Below are 21,071 nucleotides of genomic sequence, written 5' to 3' on the forward strand. Positions count from 1 at the left end.
GAGGGACAGCACAGGGTGCTAGCACCTGGTTGGTGGCATCCATTCAGGCACAAGTAGCTATGGCGAGATTGGGGCCCACAGGACACTAGGTGATAGCTGTCGTAAGAACAGCAGTAGCAACCACTGGGATGCCTCTTTCCAGCCTGTAGCCAGCTGTGCCCCCCACCCACCTCATCTCAGTAATTCCCCCTCACTCCCCCTCCTATCTTATGCCCCCCCCCATCAAAGGGAGTTTCCATTCCCCCTTCTTTCACCTTCAAAAGTTGTTGTTCAGTGCAGGAATTGTTTTTCCCTTTTAGGTGCTGCAAGGGTTCTTTCCTTCTAGAGCTTCAGCAATCGTTTCCAGGAGAAGACCTATTGAAAAAATTCTGACAAGACTAGGCTGTGTTTGCCAGCCTGAAATGGTAAAACATGATCTTGGAAGTTAGTCATATGGCACATGTGTTTTTAGCCACTTGTGGGATTAAAACAAAGAAACAGAATAAAAAAAAAATCTCCGGCTCTTTGCAATTTATTAACACTTCAACATCATGTCCTACAGTAAGGGGATCTCTTGCCCCCACTCCCTTTTCCAATCAATCACTGCTTTGAAACAATGTAATTGTTTGCAATATGCAAATAGATACTTGAGGCACTATGTGAATACAAAAGTGACAATATAAAAAACAATTAAACCTCATGCAATACACTTAAATATATAAGGAAATGTAGCATCATAACACCACACACACAAGCACTATTAGAACAATCCATGTAAGTGAACATACAATATGCATAGCATATTTAACAATAAGTGTACAGTTCATGCGCAAGTAACCAGCCAGCCTAAATTAGAAATTAAAAAAAAAAGTCTTAAAATACTGGATAACTGTGTGAGCCACAGCTTACAAAACTTGCTGTACTGCAGCCTCTGCTCAGGGTTGCAAGTGCAGAGTAACATTCAAAATAAATAGTGAGGACTATGTTTAAATGATGCTTAATTAACAACTCCCTTATTTCTAACAACTGGCCCTTCTTGTTTTCATCCAAGGTTCATTAGCCAACATGCTGAGAGGTTGCCAGAATAAAGCAACATTTATGTACTCTCAAAAACTATTTTAATACTGATCATAATTATGTGTATTTTTAAATTTATACAAGCAGTTACAAAAGTCTAACATTACTGCTAGGTATCTGATACTGTGCTTACATTATATATGTTGCATCTGACAAAGTGTTTGCAGCCCACGAAAGCTTATGCCCACAGAAATTTGTTAGTCTTTAAGGTGCTACAGGACTCTCGTTGTTTTTGCTGCATACAGATTTACACGACTACCCCTCTGGAACTTTACATTATATTGTATACCAAACACTGGAGAAGTGTCTTGGATGAGAAGTTTGATCAGTGACTTAGAGTATTAGATGGTCTTCCTTTTTTGTTCACTTGGGATGGGAGCAAGAGGAGAAGTGAAGTGAAGAGGCAAAGAATTCTCTTTTCAAACCAGTGTAAAACGGTTGGAAACAAGTGATTCCACTGCAGGCTGAGTGATAGCAAGGTGTGTCTCATACAAGGATAGAAGTTAAGCAATATAAACACCCAAACTATAGGGACAAGAAGCTCTAACTGTCTGGATTTAGGATGAAGCAGCTCCTATGGGCAGGTTGTGGCATAATAAGAGATTTAAGTCTTCCTCTGAAGCATCTGGTACCAGCCAACGTCAGAGACATTAGACCAGTGGTTCATCTAGTCCTGCATACTCTGTATGGCTTATTCCTAAATGCCAGATGCCAATTTGCAATATCAGACCACAGATCTATATTTTGCCAGTGGAATTTAATCAGACCGGCCAAAAATTATACAGGTCATCTGCACCGAGCCAATAAGCCATGTGGAGTTTATTGTCTGAGTCACACACAATCTTTGATGCTAGTTCCAGAGGAAGACAATTCTTCCTTTCCTTTTGAGGAGCTGCAAGAGAGAAGTGGAAGGAAAGGAAAAAATGAGGAGAGGGTAACAGTCTGACTTAGATATCTAGAACTAAAAGTAAAAATAGATGCATTGTTTATACTCTTATGGGAGAAGATGTTTTACTAGAATCTCTAGCAAATAAGAATGACTTACATTTTATATACTGTAATGCTCTAACCCTAGAGCAAACAGCAGCATTAATAAATAGTTTAGCATTAACTAAAGTCACTTTAGACAGAGCTAGAAAAGAACAATACGCAAAGAGGCGACTACAGAAGCTGATTGCATTGGGGATTCCCCTCAGAAGCCCTTCCGATCTCTCCTGATTTCTAGCTATCATCTCCTTTGTCCTTGAAGTCCTAAAGGACACCAATCTTTTGACCAATAATAATGCTCCTTTCAGAATCTGCAAAGGTCACATCTTAACTAGGTCACTGCTGAATGACACAAACCCCTAGAAGCAAAGTGCTGGGCCTTGGAGAGCAATCCACCAGGGGAGGAGAGAAATCTAAGATCTTCAAGTATGACAATACGGATCAGTGTCACCAGGCTGGCCAAATGCATGAATCACCATCGCCACACCTCCACCACAAAAAAGCCACTACTAGTGATACTAAAGTCGTGTTGAGATTTGGTGCAATACGGCTCATTACTTCTGAAAGCAGAAAGCTCTGGTTAAAAAACAAACAAACCCCAAGCTTTAACTAGGACATGCAGAAACAAAATACATTCAGTCCTCAGCAAGTTAAAGATTTGTCTAATCTCTTCATGCTAAAAAGTACATATAAGGAACAAGATATGCACCCCTGGGTGTAGGAAACTTGTTAATAAAATAAAGCAGACAAAATGCATTAGCTTAAAACAGACAGTGCACTGCCAACTCTCTTCTAGCGTGGATTTTTTGTATTCCATTATTTGTATTCCGAGAAGCTTGACAACATTTTTCTTTCCCTATTGATTTTGTCCTCCTTTGTTTGACAAACGTTGCATTTGTTAAATGTCCTATGCTGCCAACACAGCTGTCTTTTGTTGCTGATGCACAGGAAAATAAACAATCTCAGCAGGAATGTGCACAGCTTGGAAAACCTCACTCAAAATTAGAACTGCAGAGCAACTTTGGGTGTTCACATGGGTTTCCTCTTTTCAGTGGGTCTCACAAGAATAGTGACTTTAAAATGATGCACTGAATCAGAATTCAAGATTATAGTGTGGTAGAAATGGGATTCTGAGTTTTGCAGCATAGACCTTCTGATGGTAGCATTTCCAACTGCCATCCAAATGGGTTTTTCAGAGCAGTAGTTCTCACCCTTCTTAAGGCTAGGACACTGTTACAAAAGAAAGTTGTGGAACCACCTCCTCCACTTAACCAGAAAGAAAGGAAGGGTGATTGTGACTTCCCACCCCAGACCCTGTTCACAATCCAAGCTTAAAAAGATATAAACTACATGCATAGGGAAAGCCATCTAATACTCAATACAGTTTAAATGATTTTGCATTAGTTTTCCAAACACATTAACTTTTGGGCTGAGATGAAGCCCGGAAAATTTCCACCCAAAAGAAGTTAGTCCAAAGTTATGAACAACTAAAAAGAGCAAAAAGGCTCAGTGGCGTACCGTGGGTCTCCAGCGCCCAGGAGCCACACCTGCATTTGCACCCCCCCCCCGAGCAGGACAGGAGGGGTCCCAGCACTGCCCCTGAGTTGCCCCGGGGAGGGGCGGTCTGTACCTGCGGGGGGGTGGCGTGGGATCTGGAGGGGGCACAAATGCAGGTTTGGCTCCCCCCTCTACCGCACTCACCCGCTGTGCAGCGCCCACCTCTCCCATTCCAGCCCCTCAGCCCAGTGCCGGCTCGGACAGAGGTGGCCTCACCCTCCAGCCTGTGGGTGGCTCTTTATGACACACAAGGGGGGGGGTGCAGGAATGGGAGCAGCCACCCCTCAGCCTCCTGTGCCCCCCGCCTGTCATGAAGGGACGGCCTGGTGCCCCGCATTACCCAGCACTCCAGCCCCACAACCTGCTGCTGGTTCGGATGGGGTGGCCTTACTCCCTGGGCGCCAGCCTCCGGGGGGGCCAGACCCCTGGGTGCCCAGTGGCCCCCCCGGATTCCCTGCCCTTGGTACGCCTCTGAAAGGACTGTTATTCTGTGTTAGTATATTGCCTAGCACAGTGTGGCTATGATCGTGATATTACATTAGTGATTAGAGGCAACTATAAATAAGAATGGAAGTTTTAATCCAAATTTAACTAAACAGCTATATGAACCATCTGTAGTCTTCAGGTGTTGGCATAACATGGATCAGAAAAATTCAGTTCAGGCTGACATTTCCCCCCCACACATCCCCAAAAGCATTTGCTTATACTCAAATACAACACATGTGGCAATACAAAATCTCAAACTGTGCACAGTGATCCATTAATCTCCTTTCAGTATTTGTAAAACACCCTTCACTGTAGCATGTAAGCGCTAAAAATGGAGATGCAACCTTCACTGATTTTCCTGGCTGTTGTCTGTCAAGTTAGACCTTGACTTTTCTTTTCACATGCTTCCTAAAATAAAAAAGCTTCTACTGAAACAACCCTTGAATATATACTCTTCCTAGATCTGTATGTGATTTAAGTAATTCTCTAGAGACATCTTAGGAGCCAAGACATGTTGTCCAATACATATTTTAAAACATTTGTATTTCCTTGGTAGTCTTTAATAGCATCCTAAAAGCCCCTTTTAGGATTTGTGGGAGGTGACTGATAAGTTTCAGCTCAAAACTATTTTTCTCCTAAAATAACAAGTGAAAGAGCAGGCTTCTAATGGAAAGTGCAGCAGACCTAATCCAGAACCCAGAAAGCAAACGCTTCTCAAACAGAGGGGGAGAGATGGACAAAAAACCCCAAAATCCTATCTTCTGGAAATTTTAGTGGCTCTTTACCATATAATGCTAATAGCACTGGAAATGCTTTTTAAAAAAAGCAATATATCATCTGAACTGAATTCAGATAAGTGTCTATTAAATGTTATTAAAGTCATCACTGTGATTAACACTATTCAACTGCCAACTTTGCTGAAACAGTTCCATGCCAATTACTCATCCTATCAGATCCAACCATCAGTATCAATTAACACACCTCATGGCATTTACTGGCAGCAGAAACTGTGTACACAGATCTCTGAGCCTCGTTTCCTTCCACGCAATGTGTTTAGAAAAATGTCACTAAGTATTGTTGCTGTCTGGAAGGTTTATGCTAAGAGAGGTCACAGAAATCACTCCCATTTCCCCCCCCCCCCCCCCCACTTCCACTATTATAAGACAAGGTTATCACTCTAGTTCTGCCATTATAAAAAGTGCTTTTAATTCCTTCCAGCACTTGGTATTTCTAGATAAGAAACTGACATTTGTAGCTCTCTTTTCCAGCCCACTTTCTTTTTAAAATAGGCACTAATAACACTTAAACGTGTACCTGTCTTGCTTGCTCTCTTTCATTCTTCTGTCACTGTTAGAGGGTGGATTTACTTAATTCCCCCTCCCTCACTGTTCTAAAAATTGTTCTGCTTTTCTCTCTCTAGCTCTCAAAAGGTTCTACAAAAAAACTACATGTCAAATAGACATTGACAGGGTCTGATAGGAGACCTTTCCCCTTGAATAACTCTCCTTGTTTACAACCATGAGTTATGAATTTCTGGCTCTTTGTTTATGTTGGACCTAGAATATTTAATTTATTTAGAGTAAAAATAAAAGTAGCAAGGATTAGAACTGAACTGCTCATGCACAAGAGAGATCTTGTATCATATCTAAGCTGCATGAAAAATCAGGTTTGCAATCACACAGAATATGAGGCTTTTAAGTGTGTGCTGAATTGTTTTTTGACAACTGCATTTTAGTACTTGGTTCCCCAAAGCGTTTTCTTAAAAGGGACAACATCCAACTTGAAATCTAGTCAGCTGAAAGTAGTTTCAGATACTACATCTGCCCTGAGTTCCTCAGCCAATTTTTGTGGTTTCACACCACTTGTCGTCCCCCGCCACACTTTCCATTGCTATGTGAAAAACCTCACAAAACCAGGGGAATCTGACTGACTGACTACACAGAAGAAATAGTAAAACTGACTGTAGACAAATTGCTGTTAAATGCAGAAAACAAACAAACTGAAACAATAAAGACTATATTCCTCCGCCTCGCCCAGTCTTGCTCAGGTTATAGTAATCTTAACACAAGAAGGTTAAAAAAAATTTAGGCAGAAGTATGATTTTTAAGTTGATGGTGCCTCGTTGAACTCTGCTACTAGTAACTAAAATGCGTCATGCCCAGTACTTCTCCTAAAGAGACAATTATACTAGTTTTCTGGTATTCCATTTCTATAATCAAGAGCCTGTTTAGTCTCTGGGAAGCTGAACTTAAATTCTACAGCAAGATTCCTGGATTCTGCAGCCATTTGTTAAGGCAGACTGGAAATTCGGCAATAGTTTCATTTAAAAGGAGTTTAAATATGAAAATTAATACTACAATAGGGATAGTAGCCCCCCATCCGCCCCGTGTTTAAATTTTATGCTGTCCCCACATGTTCAACAACATGCCAATATCTTTTATATTGATGATGCACAACTGCATCTTGGAAGTTGTCATGGGTTAAGCTGGAGGTTTTGGCAGCTGGATAGTTTGGGATTGTGGGATAAACAACTAAGTTAGAAGCTTTGATAAAATGATCAGCCACAAATTAGTTAATGTTGACATTTAAATGTCCATCATTAGGTTTCAGCATTACTACCTCAGTTAGAGGAATAAGAAAAGTCACACTTCTCAGTCATCATTTCAGGTTGCCTCCCATCTCTGAAAGAAGCCTATGTATAGGTTTGCACTCAAGTTAATGCTTTTCTTTGAAACTCCAACGGCTAGGTTTTTATTTTGTTTTAATTAAAAGCTTATTTTCTTGAGCACAATTCTGAATCTCAGGAATTCACAGGGTCCTACCTATAAATGAGACATACGGATCTAAAACTGAGAAATTGGATGGAATCATGGACAGTTTTGTTTGCTAAGTTCAGCAAGAGAACCCAGGCCATGTCCTTGCTATTAGCTACAATTAGTAAAGAGACAAATTAGCCTGCCAAAAAATGCATTTGAGACTATTTCCAGATAACAGCAAACCTTTGTTAAGCTGCACTAAATCAATAATTTAAGGTGTGGGTGGGAAACAAATATGAAGAGAATATTGAGTGCAAAGAAAACTAAACACTGGAAACCCAGGAAATTTTTAAGAGAAAACTTGTAAAAAGCCCAAGCATTGGAATGTATGGAAATAAAGTTAAGATCAAATGACCTTAACCCCCCATCCCATTGCCCAAAGAACAATCAGAATGATTACAATTACCATATCAGTCAATGATGCACAGGATCAAAAAGAAAAAGAAGATGACAATGACTTCTACAGTGAATGAAAATCTGAGACTTCTTGGTGGCCATAGTCAGGTCTCAGAAAAAGTAGAACTTTAAAAAAAAAAATTGGATGAATTAGCAAAGGAACCCATTCTCCACTATCCATAAAGGGGGTAGATATGCCACCATTCATGTAAGTGTCATATACAGCACTAGAATACATACATATACAAAACCTCCTAAATCCTAATTTAGGTAACTCCATGAGTGAAGGGGGAAATATCCCACCACCTAGTAACTCTGATGATAAAATGGTTTGGGGTAGAAGAATCCATAGTAGTGGTATTCTTAGGAAATATGGATCCTAAATCCTAAATTTTGCCTGTTACACAGAGAACAAAGGAAAGGTTTGACGTTTCCTGGGTTTTCAATACTTTTTATGTACGTCACTCCAAATGACACTTCCCCTCCCTCCTTTTTAAATTACTGATACGTATTAAACACTACAGGTTGAAGAATTTCTTTTTGCCAAAAATTTCCTTAGGGTTTGTTTTTTTTTTTAAATCAAATTATGTTAAAGAAAAGCTACTGATATCTCTAACTATTTTTGCAAGTACAGTATGCATCAGGTTGCACCTTTGATGACAACCATGTTAGTCATGATATATTTGTCTACCTTCATAACATCTGCAGACTTTTTAGCCTGGTTAGTTCTGCTTAGATCTCTAGGAGCTGCTGACCTTTGAAAACCTGTTGCAGTCTCTGTGAAGCTTAGAGGGTGACATTCTGGCTCCACTGAAGTCAATGGAAGTTTTGTCATTGGCTTCAGCAGGGCCAGGATTTTATCCAGAAACTCTCCATCAGTCCATAAAGATTCAAAAGAATCCACAGCAAATAACTGCAAATCAAAGCATCCATATTTCCTAAGAATACCACTACTATGGATTCTTCTACCCCAAACCATTTATTATCAGAGTTACTAGGTGGTGGGATATTTCCCCCTTCACTCATGGAGTTACCATGTTGAATTGTACTGACAGTTTATCATAGCATGAGCACATCAGTGCTGCTCTGCCTCCTTGCCACACCTCATTATTTTAAGGCTGCTATTTGATCAAGCTGAGACAAATCTCACTTCTCCATAGACATTTACTCCCCTTAAAACACTTCTGATTTAAATATTCAAGGCATTTTCATCAACAGGACTGCTGTATGACAGTGTACCAAAGTTAAAAGTGAGGTTATAATCACACCACCTCATGAGCTGCTTGCTTTTTCCTGTTCAGATTGCAAAATTTATTTTTGTAATAAAGATCCTGCTCATACAGAGTGTGTCCCAGTGATGGGACCAGTGACAGAATCAGACTACAGGCTCCAGCAGCACTGATCGTTATTGTCATGGGTCTACTACCTGCTAAGTAGTGTAGTCATATATGCATGCACTCTGCATGCTTGCACCTATGCATGTTACACACCTCAACTTCACACATCTTCAGAAGTTACTGTATCCAAAAAAAACTCAAAACCAAAATACCAAACCAAAACACCCTAAAAAAACCCCTCTCAAAAATGCAGAATTGCCAATACCAAGAATTAAATCAAAGTCAGGCTCAAATTTAAAAAAAATAAATTATACACTTGGGGTTCTTTTTATTGGACATCTGTATGCTGGCATTGGAGCATATAGGTTTGTTTTTCTCCACAACACTGAGGGTTAGAATATTTTTTTTTAAATGAAAGCTGAGATTCTCAGGTAAATAACCTGAGGCCAGCTAACTGGAGCCTTTGAGAAAACACCAAATACCATGAGTTTCATGATCAATACAAAAGTTTAGCAACACTGAAAAGCAAAATGTTCTTGAAACAGTTCCTGCTCAATCATTCACAAAAAATGAAAGAGCTATAAGTGCATTAAAAATATTTATATTAATGAAATAAATCAAATTTTAAAAACCATAACTAGAACATGGTCACCAGAATTTGATAGAAAACTAACCTATCCCATCCTTGTCTGAAACATTTAAGGCACTTGAGGGTGGTGAGTTTTTGAAGTCAGACAACAAAAGTCTACATTTTTAAAATCCTAATTATTTAAATAAAAAACATAACAAAATACAGTAACACTGCAAAAAAGGTTCCCCCAACCATAACATTCAGTAAATACTCAAAAACCTTATGCTAAGAATAAAATAAAATATTTAACTGTGTTTACAGCAAACCCAGAAAAACTATGTGGCAAGTACAGGGCCTGTTGAACTGGCAGAGCATATACATACAATTTCTATGGACCCTTTCAAACACAGTCAGCAAGTGTCCTCTCTTTTCAGGTTACCAAATAGCTAATAAAGTGTGTTTGTGTCACAGAAATTATCCATCCTCACCCTTAAGTTATTCTTTCCACGTCAGTCAATGAATAAATAATTACTTTCTGGCATGGTCTGGTAATTCAACTGCAGATTGCTTCTTCCTTTTGGGATATTCCTAATTTCCCTCCTCTTTAATTGTTCAGTTTTATTTTCCCCGTAAATACAAGTAGTAAAATAGCTCTTTAAAAGGATGAAGTTTATACTACATCATCCTCTTTCATAATGTTGTCTTTGGTATGAAATGATGAAGTTGAGAGGTCTCTGAGGGTATATCACAAAAAAGCATATAGTTTTCCCACTCCTGGACACCTGATTCTTTAGAATACTGAATCTGTTCATAGAGATTGGTTACTGCACGCTTTCTCTTCGAAGATAGCTTGTCTCCTCTCAGCCCTAAATAGGTAACATTACAATTAACTATCTGTATGTTTACTTAAAAAAAAAAAAAAAAAAAAAAAAGCTCTCTTAAATTAAAGCATAACCCAATGTCACAAATAAGTATTCTCCTACATTAGCTTATAAGTTCCCTACCATCTCCAGGACAGAGGGACACAAAACTAGCACACACTTTAAAACTATTTCCAGGGAAGAAGTAGCTGCACAAGTCTTCCAGCTTGCTGAGCTGTTTCCATGGGTGAGGGGCGGGAAGGATGCAGTAAGATGAGCTCTGACATTTTTCTTCATGGAATTTTGGTCACCTTATTCCTGACATTTTGCCCATCCTACTAGAGGCTTCTTACATGGAAAGAAAATTTCTTTAAATAGAACATATCTGAGTTAAGATTTTGTCGTCGTGTGACTGTCGCTCTGATTGTTCGTCTCAGAGCTGAAAAAGTTAAAGGGTGAATCCTCTGCACCCTCATCAGCACTGAGGCTTTTAGGGTCTCTCAGGCAGTCTGCCAAGATTTCTTGGGGGTCCCTTAAGAATACCACCAAGACAGTGATGTTGTCACTGGATCCATTTTCCTTTGCTGCAGCCACCAGTCTCTCTGCTGCCTTAAGACCATCTCCTTTGTTTTGCATTAAGTGATCTAGGACCAGGTCCACCACATCATAAGGTCGGATGGCATCAAAGAATCCATCGCAGGCCAGGAGCAAGTAATCTTCAGAGCCTGTCAACTCAAAAGAATTGCCATCTGCATTGCCAGAGATATAGGGCTTCTGATAAATATCACCTAAACAAGAAAAGATACAAGTCTGATTGCCTCCTCTCCAGCCAGCTGTTTCTATGATTCCCCATAGTTGCAATGCTTTCAATAGGACCAGATCATACTCCAGAGATCCATGCACAGCTCTCTCAATGCCCCCTGTAGGAAGGAGGTGGATGGGGGCTACAGAGCCAATGAAGAAGACTTTTACTACCTAGCAATCCACTAGGATTCATATGGATTTAAGTGCATCTACTGTGTTTTGGGGGTGATACCATGGCTCCTTATACACCTCCTTGATAACAGAATATGAGGAGCTCCCCAAGAAAATCCTCAAATTTTCCTCCCTCAGGTGTATTTGTGGGAGGGGATGCTTTGGGCCTTATTATGTTAAGTGTGCATCTCGTGGAACTCTTGGAACACTGGGGAGGAAGTTTCCTTTCATTAGTGATGATGACATGACAGGAACAAGAACATCCCTGTGCATAGAGTGTCCAAATAGTCAGTTCAACAGTTCCACCTGTACACATTCATTTCAACACAAGTGATGCAAGTTTACCACTCTTTCAAAAAAGTACTGTATAAATTTATGATAACTTGCCATTATAATTCTTCACTCACTGCTGCTGCCTAGGGTCTTTTCTCATTTTACTTTAAGTAACAAACATCCAAGAGAGTTCTTTCCATGGCATTTGTGAATATTAGCATTTAACTGCAAACGGTCCGCTGCCAAGGTTTATGTTAGATATTTGCTGTTTGAAGGATGCCACAATAAAGTTGACTTTTGAAACACATAGTGAAGAGAACAACTTGTAGATATTGAAATGGTTATGTAAAAAGAGCTCTGTGTAGATCAAAAGCTTGTCTCTTTCACCAACCGAAGCTGATCCAATAAAAGATATGAACTCACGTATCTTATCTGGAGATAGACATCTCTCAGATCAGAATCCAACGTTAGTACTTTATTCAATATTTTCTCTTGTGTCATGTACAACATACTCTGCAAGCTTGTTGGGCTTTCAATTGCAACATGATACGTTAGAGATATTTCAAAGGAGAAACTGAACTAGTTTTATTTTTTCCTTTAATAAAAGATAAGGGTTGTGCTGACCAAGCAATTTAATACTCCATTATTCCAGCAATTACAAGAATAGAAGCAATTTACCCTTTGGCTCAAGATGAGCCAACACTATAATCTCTTTATTAATAAATGGTTGTCTACTTATATAGCCCTAGGATTTTTTAGATTGTGTGTTTTAGGATAATTCAGTTTTGACTAATTTAGATGGCCTTACTTACCAATAGCTCTGGAAACAGCAAGGGTTCCATTGACCCGCCAGCAGTCCATGTAGGTCACACAGCCACCTAGGGCTTCTATACGCATTCTTTCATCCTAAAAGAAAGAAGCACATCAACTCTTTACAGTAAGTGCATATCCCACATTTTATTAAATTCACCACTTAGCCAATGTGACAGAGAAAAATACTAAACTCCATTCAACTTGTATACTTATAGGAGGATGCAAACAGGTTTTATATATATATTTTAAATAAATGGGAAGCAGAATAGTTTTCAGAGAAAAGCGTGCTTAATAAAAAAAATCGTAGTCTTATTGTGACATTCAGTTGTGTATATGTGAACAAGACAAGACATCTTCCCTATGACTGTATCATTGCTTGTTGATGAAACAAAAGGGCAAAATCCCTGTCTACACCACCACAATAATTTCTACAGGAGCAAACTGGCAATATCCCCATCATTGTGCAAATATTTAAGATTGTGAATGAAAGTAGGAAGAAAAGGATAATTATAAGGCTAAAGTTTTTAGATATACAAATAAAAAGTGAATTTAGAGGCAAATTTAATTTTCATTAATATAATCCACATTCCTTGAGCCCCTACAAAAACTTTTACATTGTTCATACTATAACAAGATTTCATTCAATGCCACCCCTAAACTTGCTATTGCCTTTTCAGTTTCCACATAAAATGTTAGTTATTTTAATAAAAAAGAAATGTAAGCTTGCTTAAGCCAGTTATGATACTAAACCATTATTGCCTTTTGGATGATGCCATTATGTATTAAGCCGGGTCTGAAATTAAGACAATATATTAATTTACTAACTTAACAGTAAATTAAAAAACAAAACAAAAAAACAACAGTTATTTTGCTACTAATAGGCTTGCAGCTGTAGATTTTTCATGGTTGCTATTTATGCAAAATTCCACAGTACTACAGTTTTCACAAGTTTCTTTCTAGTTTTTTCAAGGGCATTCCCAACTGAGAGTACAGATCAGGTCTGTTTTTCCAGCACAATCCTTTTTTTCTTTGGAAAAAACAAAAACATGCATTTGAGACCACATAATTAGATGGGAGAAAGGGGAGATAAAAAAATAGATCATAACTATGCTCCATACCCTTCCACCTTAAAAGGATAGAAGTCACTGAAAAATGGCTCCATCTACTCCTGCTAGAGACTTTAAATTTGACTGTTGTAATGCATGATCACTTTTATCAACAACTGCTAACAGACTGTATCCTCATCCTTTGCAAGAATGAGATCAGCCATTAATACCATCAGCTCAGTTTGTCATTTTGATTATAGACTTGCAATGTGCCAGAGTCCATGAAATCTAGAGATTCCAAAACTACTTAGCTGAGACCTTTTCTATAACCTGTTTACAAAGAGACCAGTTCAATACCAGCTGGGAGTTGGCCAAGTCTCATTTAAAGAGATTCAGTGAGCCAAAAGTAAATTAATTACAGCCATTGGAGGAGAGAGCCAAAGAAAACAGGCTTACTTCTCTTTCAGGTTTGTGAGGTTCCATCAGGGTTACAGCTTTTCCTTGTTGCACCAACATTACCTGGGAGTCTCCAACCCAGGCTATGTGTAACTTGTTCCCTACAATCAAGGCAGATACACCTGTTGTGCCACTCCGCAGCCTCTACAAAGAAAAAACAGAGCAGCGCAAGTTAAACTGCAGTTTAACATCACAATATTGTAAAGTAGGGTTAATCAAAGCTTGTTAATTATGCAGCATTTTTGACCTTTGTGAATGGCAATCTACTGAATAAAGGAACAAACATAAGAGAAAAACACAGGTTTAGAAGAAACCCTATTATAGCTTTCAAGTAACTGACACTGCTACAGTTATTCCCTTCCCCTTTCTTCACTAACTCCAACATTAACTTCAAAGGGCCTAGAACAAATTATTTACTTGGATTTTTTGAAAAGCAGAGGAGGGAGGAGTCTGCTTTGAGCTTCAGCAGCAAGAATTTTTTCAGAACAGAACATGACGACTTTTCTCCTATGACTACACAAACAGATTTAGCTACCCTGTTTCTGCCTTCCTGATGACAGTGAAAATATTCTCAAGGTGAGCATTTCTCCATTGCTGTATTACAGTCCATTATAAAAAGCCATCCTTGTTTTAACACTCTGAATGCTCATGTTTCAATGTTGCTGCTATAGATATGGAAGAGTGTCCTTCATTTAACCTTCAACACCTTCAATTCCCTTCCAATATTTTGAAGTCACGAACCTAGTTCAACTCATCTTTTAAATTTTCTCATCCTCCAGTTCTTGCCATTCACCTACTTCCCTCTCCCAAATACGGGGAAAGAAGGACGAGAAAGATCAGCGATGGTGCTAGTGGAACCAGCCTTACGAAAATAAATATAAAGATTTTATTTGCCTTTCCTGTATTAAATTATGCAGATAAAATTGGCACTAGTTTGGGGGTTTTTTTCCCCAGGGGAGCAACCCTTTGTTGCCTATGTATTCCTTGAGATAAATGGACTGAGGATCCTGAAACAGCACTTTAACTCCTTACTTCAACATTTCTATCTCTCTGAACTTGCAGGCATTAGTTCTTATGAGAAGTGAGAATTTAAATTTGACCAATAAAATATTTTCACTTAGGATACTCTGCAAACAAATCAGAATGAATTCAAAATCTAACTATATGAGATCAAACTTCTCTGCATAACACCATTCTTTTTTATTGTCATTCAAGCAATTCCCCAATTGTTTAAATACAACGGAATCTGGCTCTACTCACTCACCTCTCTTTTGGCTTTGAAAAGGAACATTTCATCAGTTTGCTGGAAAGAGCCTTTCAGGGCCTCGGCTGGGTTCTTATGAATTTCCTTGTGTAATGCAACATTAACGTGTAAATGAGTTGCTGCATAATTGGCGGCATCCACTCCACCATGGCCATCAAATACAGCAAAGTATGCTCGATCAACGTCATCCTTTTGGCAGGAGGGACATGCAAAAAGTTCAGAAAAAGTCAATTTCCAGATTTTATTTTATGCAAGCATTTCAGTGAAAGAATGTGTGCATATGGATGACTGTTCATACAATGCTATGCAAATACACTGAGTGCCACAAACACCATGATCTTCCCTCGGAAAGGAAAAGAAAGTGGCTTGGTCTAGCAACCTGAATTGGAGAGCAGGAATTAGGACTCTTATATTTTATTCTGAACTTTCCCACTAACTCTGTGACACCTAGGGTAATTTACATCAGTTTACCCATATGTATAATGGATAGAATATTTATCTAATGGGGGCATGTGTTAGGTTTCTTTGCTCCTTATTGATCACTGACCAGTTCCTTGAACAGGAATAGGAATTGAAAAAGCAGACTGGAAGGTTGTCTGGTTCCATTATATCTTCAGTAAGCATCCCTGGATCCTCAACAAAAACACTATTTTTCACTTTTACATCAATGCTCTCCCAAAATATAGCAATACCACTCCCCAAAGTGAACTATTTTCCCTCTCTCCCCCTTGTCGTGGATATACATCAATGTCACAAAAAACTGCTATATAGCTAGCCCAACTACACAGAGATCCTATAGGCCTCTCCTCCAGTACAGATCTCATAAAAGGACTGCTGTCAACAAATCCCTAATAACACCTCCCAAAAGTGCTCACTCTGTGGTAGTAGGACATGAGTGTGTTCCTAGGAGTGTTTGAGTGCTAGAACTGACCTCTCCTGCACAGAGCGGTGTCCTGCACCAGAGACTTACCAACAAGCCAAAGAGCTGATTGAATTCTGGGAGATAAACATGTCTGTCCTCCATTTTCCGGCGGATGTTGCGGATGGCATGGATGGAAACAAGCAGGAAGCGCTTCAGTGGCCTCAGTGATGGCAGTTGCTTCTGCCATTCACAGGCGATGTCTCGGAGCTTATTAAAGAAACAGCGCTGCAAAGAGCTTCCATCCAGCACTGATGGCAGAGAGACAATAGATTACTTAGTGCATATTTGGGGGAAGGAGAAGGAAAACAAACTACATTCAAACCCAGCCTCCTCTCTCCTACCTACCCCCTCACTTGCCTCTTGTTTTTTCCTGCAAGTTTCCTTCCCTAGGACTACGTACATACTCTCAACATGTTCTGCCTGTACTAGCCTCTAGCTTGGAGCCAGAGTTCTGTCCCGCCCTTTAATCCACTGGTGTTAGACATATGAGTGCCTATGGGACACTGCTTCCAAAAGTCACTCCATTGGGACACTATGAAAAAGCAGCAAGTATATACTATGATGTTTGGCCCATACACTTCTGAGTCGAATTCATCTTGAGAATCACAGGTAAAAAGTTCTGACCCAACAGTACAATATTATGGACAAGAGGATCTTTCCGTCACCAGTTTATTAAATAGTTATTACCTCTGAAGTTTCTCATGCGGTCAAATGGCTGATGGTTCTGCAGGGCAATAGACTGCTTAAGGTCATAATGAGGACCCAAATTTCAGGTTAGTAAATTAGACATAAATCATCCAGTATTGGGAATTGTGGTGCAATGGATTGTGCATAATAGTGGAAGCATATCCCTTTATAAAGAACACTAGATGTAGGCCAGAAAACTAACATTGTGCACAGGGCTACCTCATCTTGACCCACAGGTCATAAATATTAGTCTGGGTTAGACCTGGGTTATGTTCAGTTGAATTGTAATAATTCAAAACAATGGCTACACACAGAATGTGTCATGTGAGGCATCAACTGGGTAACAACCCACCCAATTGTGGTTTTCCTCAATCATTTTCACATAGAGAGAGTGGACTACAGGATGTTAAAACCATGAGGGACAGAAGACCATCTCTGCCCCATTACTGTTTTGACATAACAGAACAGAATCTCAACACTAGAGAAAGCAACATGAAAAGCACTAGCCAGACACTCAAATCCTTTTCTGGACTCATCTCAAAATTCACTAATCCAAGTTTATGGTTATGTGATATTTGTGATCATTTCTAGCTTAACAATGCAAGGTCTCTCGCCTAGACTGCAATTTAAAAAGTTTTGCTATTCAAGTTAAAACTATCACCCAATGCTAAATCAACTTGCTTAAAGAGTCTGAGTGGAGCATCTATACGGCTAAAGCAATTAACTATCAAAGATCTTTCTACTTTGCAGCACTGACATTCTTTACTCGGTAAACAACCTTCTCTGTTTCTATAGTATAGCAACTCCCGCTAGCCCTAAGGCTGTCTCAGCATTAACTCCACTTTTTTAAGGATGTTCTGACATCCACTGTACCTGATGTCCAGTTTCAGTTATTTTCTTGTGCCCGGAAAATGAAAAGAGCTTTGGATTTAATACACCAAGTTTTGACAAGTGGTCAGACCGTGATATCATCTAATCACTTTTGATTTACTTATTTTTAGAAATTTTAAATAGGCAAGGTATTTAATTCTGAGAAGTGCACTCACCACACATGAAGCCATTTTTAAGTTGAAAAGATCAATATAAGAACATGAGAACAGCCATACAGGGTCAGACCAATGGTCCATCAAGCCCAGTATCCTGTCTTCAGACAGTGGCCAATGCCAGGCTTCATAGGGAATGAACAGAACAAGTAATCAATCATCAAGTAATCCATCCAGCTGGCCATTCCCAGCCTTTGGCAAACAGCAACCGCTGCCTATCCTGACTAATAGCCATTGATGGACCTATCCTCCATGAACTTATCTAGTTCTTTTTTGAACCCTGTTATAGTGTTGGCCTTCACAACATCCTCTGGCAAGGAGCTCCAGAGGTTGACTATGTGTTGTGTGAAGAAATACTTCCTTTTGTTCATTTTAAACCTAAAGCCTATTAATTCCATTTGGTGAGCCCTAGTTTGTATGTTATGAGAAGGAGTAAATAACACTTCTTTATTTACTTTCTCCACACCAGTCATGATTTTATAGACCTCTTTCATGTCCCCCCTTAGTCATCTCTTTTCCAAGCTGAAAAGTCCCATCCTTTTTAATCTGTTGTTTTATGGAAGCTATTCCATAACTCTAATAATTTTAATTGCCCTTTTCTGTACCTTTTTCAATTCCAATGTATCTTTTTTTGAGATGGGGTGACCAGATCTGGACACAATAGGCAAGATGGGATTTATAAAGAGGCAATACGATATTTTCTATCTTATTATCTATCCCTTTCTTAATGATTCCCAACATGGTTAGCTTTTTTGACTGCCACTGCACAGTGAGTGGATGTTTTCAGAAAACAATGCCTAATGACTCCCAGATCTCTTTCTTCAGTGGTAAAAGCTAGTTTAGACTCCATCACTTTATATGTATAATTGGAATTGTTTTCAAATGTGCATTACTTTGCATTTATCAGCATTGAATTTCATCTGCCATTTTGTTGCCCAGTCACCCAGTTTTGTGAGATCCTTTTGTAACTCTTCACAGTCTACTTTGGAGTCAACTATCTTGAGTAGTTTTGTATCATCTGCAAATTTTGCCACCTCACAGTTTATCCCATTTTCCAGATCATTTATGAATATGTTGAACAGTACTGATACCAGTACAGACCCCTGGGGGACACCACTATTTACCTCTTTCCATTCTGAAAACTGACCATTTATTCCTACCCTTTGTTCCTCATCTTTTAACCAGTTACTGATCCAGAAGAGGACCTTCCTTTTTAGCCTATGACCGCTTCCTTTACTTAAGAGCCTTTGGTGAGGGACCTTGTCACAGGCTTTCTGAAAATCAAAAGTACACTATATCCACTGGATCACTCTTATCCACATGCTTGTTGACCCTCTCAAAGAATTCTAGTAGTTTGATGAGGCATGATTTTCCTTTACAAAAACCATGTTGACTCTTCTCCAACAAATCATTCATCTGTGTCTGATAATTCTATTCAATTTGCCTGGTACTGAAGTTAGGCTTACCAGCCTGTAATATACGGGATCACTGCTGGTGCCTTTTTAAAAGAAATTGGTGTCACATTAGCTATTCTCCAGACATCTGGCACAGAAGCTGATTTAAATGATAGGCTATATACCACAGTAGTAGTAGTTCTGCAATTTCACATTTGAGTTTCTTCAGAACTCTTGGGTGGATACCATCTGGTCCCGGTGACTTATTACTGTTCAATTTATCACTGTGTTCCAAAACCTCCTCAAATGACACCTAAATCTGGGACAGTTCCTCAGATTGGTCACCTAAAAAGAATGGCTCAGGTTTGGGAATCCCCCTCATATCCTCCATCATGAAGACGGATGCAAAGAATTCATTTAGTTTCTCCGCAATAATCTTATCTTCCTTGAGTGCTCCTTTTAGCATCTCTATTATCCAGTGGCCCCACTGGTTGTTTAGCAGGCTTCCTGCTTCTGATGTATTTTAAAATATTTTGCTGTTTCTTTGAATCTGTGGCTAGCTGTTCTTCAAATTCTTTTTTGGCCTTCCGAATTATATTTTTTACATGACCCACCAGAGTCTATGCTCCTTTCTATTTTCCTTAATAGGATTTAACTTCTACTTTTTAAAGGATGCCTTTTTGCCTCTAAATACATTTTACTTTGTTCTTTATTCATGGTGGCACCTTTTTGGTTCTTTTATATTTTTTAATTTGGGGTATACATTTCAATTGAGCCTCTATTATGATGTCTTTAAGAAGTTTTTATGCAGCTTCCAGGGATTTCACTTTTGGTACTATACTTTTTAATTTCTGTTTAACTGACTTCCTCATTGTTGTGTACTTCCCCTTTCTGAAATTAATTACCACTGTGATGGGCTGCTTTGGTGTTCCTGCCCCACAGGGATGCTAAATTTTATTATGTTAGGGTCACTATTAACAAGCGGTTCAGCTATATCCACCTCTTGGACAAGATCCTGTGCTCCACTTATGACTAAATCAAGAATTCTCTCTCCTCTTGTGGGTTCCTGGACTATCTGCTCCAAAACACCAGTCATTTAAGGTGTGAAGAAATTTTATCTCAGCATCCTGTGCTGAAGTGACATGTACCTAGACAATATGGGGATAGTTGAAATCCCCCATTATTATTGAGGTTTTTTATTTTTATAGCCTCTCTGAGTTATGTTATGTTAATTGAATCTTGCTCATGTGTAACCTGTACAATACACACGACACAATGCTCAATGTTGACTGGAAGAAAGGTAACAAATGTGTCATGTGGAAAGGTATTAAAAGAAGTGAACAAGGGTTCAAGACAGAGTGCTGGACCAGAGACGGAGATGACATCATGAAGTAGCCAAAAACCTCACAGAACCCAGTAATTTGGGCCTCCACCTGTTCCATCTTATCTTATTATTGGTCATAAATATATAATCAAAACTATAAATAACAAGGATTCTGTCTGAAAATTTATAAATAAAAGGCAAAAATTGATTAAGTCTAAATTAAATACACTTGGTGCTTCAATTTCCCACCTTACACCACACTGCTCAGACTGAAGGAATTTTTGCAAGGTCATCTTCAAAAAGATAGGTTTTATTGGTTTGCCTGCCTGTTTCTGGAATTTCTTTTAGTGTCAGAAGAATAATTTTTGTTTAAAACATTTAAGCATGCTTTTCTAGACTACATAGGACACTGACATAGATCCCTGGTTCCCATTCAATGACATCCAAGTAGGCACTACGCTGATGAAATCACATCGGTTATAGAACTCTAACCTCCACATGCCGATCACCAAAGAAAAGACAACATCTAGAATCCAATCAAGGTGACACAAATGTTGAGCCAGACTTGCACTTTAAGTGCCTAGGGCACAAACTGCATCTCCTTACCCTGTGTGGCAGTTGCATTGGAAAGTAGATCATCCTGGAGGGTGGTAATCAGCAGTACCGGGACCACAGTGCCCTGAGGATTCTAACTGGTGAAGGCAGGCTGTATAGGAACTTGGCAGGCACAAGCTGCTTGGAAAGAGTGCTGGTCCCATCTTTTATTGGCTGGATCTACCTACTTTGGGAGCTGCAGCAATCAGCTCTG

At 39.2% G+C, this 21,071-nt stretch overlaps 1 protein-coding gene across 2 annotated transcripts in view; it reads right to left on the bottom strand.

The window, feature by feature from the left end:
• PPM1F (protein phosphatase, Mg2+/Mn2+ dependent 1F) overlaps positions 1-21,071 on the bottom strand; it is a 60,942-nt gene that overhangs the window by 20,474 nt on the left and 19,397 nt on the right. Inside the window, exons 3-7 of one of the 2 annotated variants that reach the window (XM_067539890.1) lie at positions 15,864-16,063; positions 14,894-15,082; positions 13,630-13,773; positions 12,127-12,220; positions 8,929-10,854 (exon numbers count right to left, since the gene is read on the bottom strand). In XM_067539890.1, coding sequence (XP_067395991.1) covers positions 10,457-10,854; positions 12,127-12,220; positions 13,630-13,773; positions 14,894-15,082; positions 15,864-16,063 — 1,025 coding nt within the window. In that variant the 3' untranslated portion in view covers positions 8,929-10,456. Of the gene's footprint in view, positions 1-8,928; positions 10,855-12,126; positions 12,221-13,629; positions 13,774-14,893; positions 15,083-15,863; positions 16,064-21,071 lie in introns of those variants that run through there. The other variant, XM_067539891.1, reaches the window with a different exon arrangement.

The sequence above is a fragment of the Emydura macquarii genome, unplaced genomic scaffold (assembly GCF_026122565.2).
Source record: "Emydura macquarii macquarii isolate MOO-44397 ecotype Brisbane River unplaced genomic scaffold, CSIRO-AGI_Emac_v2 contig_554, whole genome shotgun sequence".
In the NCBI taxonomy this organism is placed as follows: domain Eukaryota; kingdom Metazoa; phylum Chordata; order Testudines; family Chelidae; genus Emydura; species Emydura macquarii.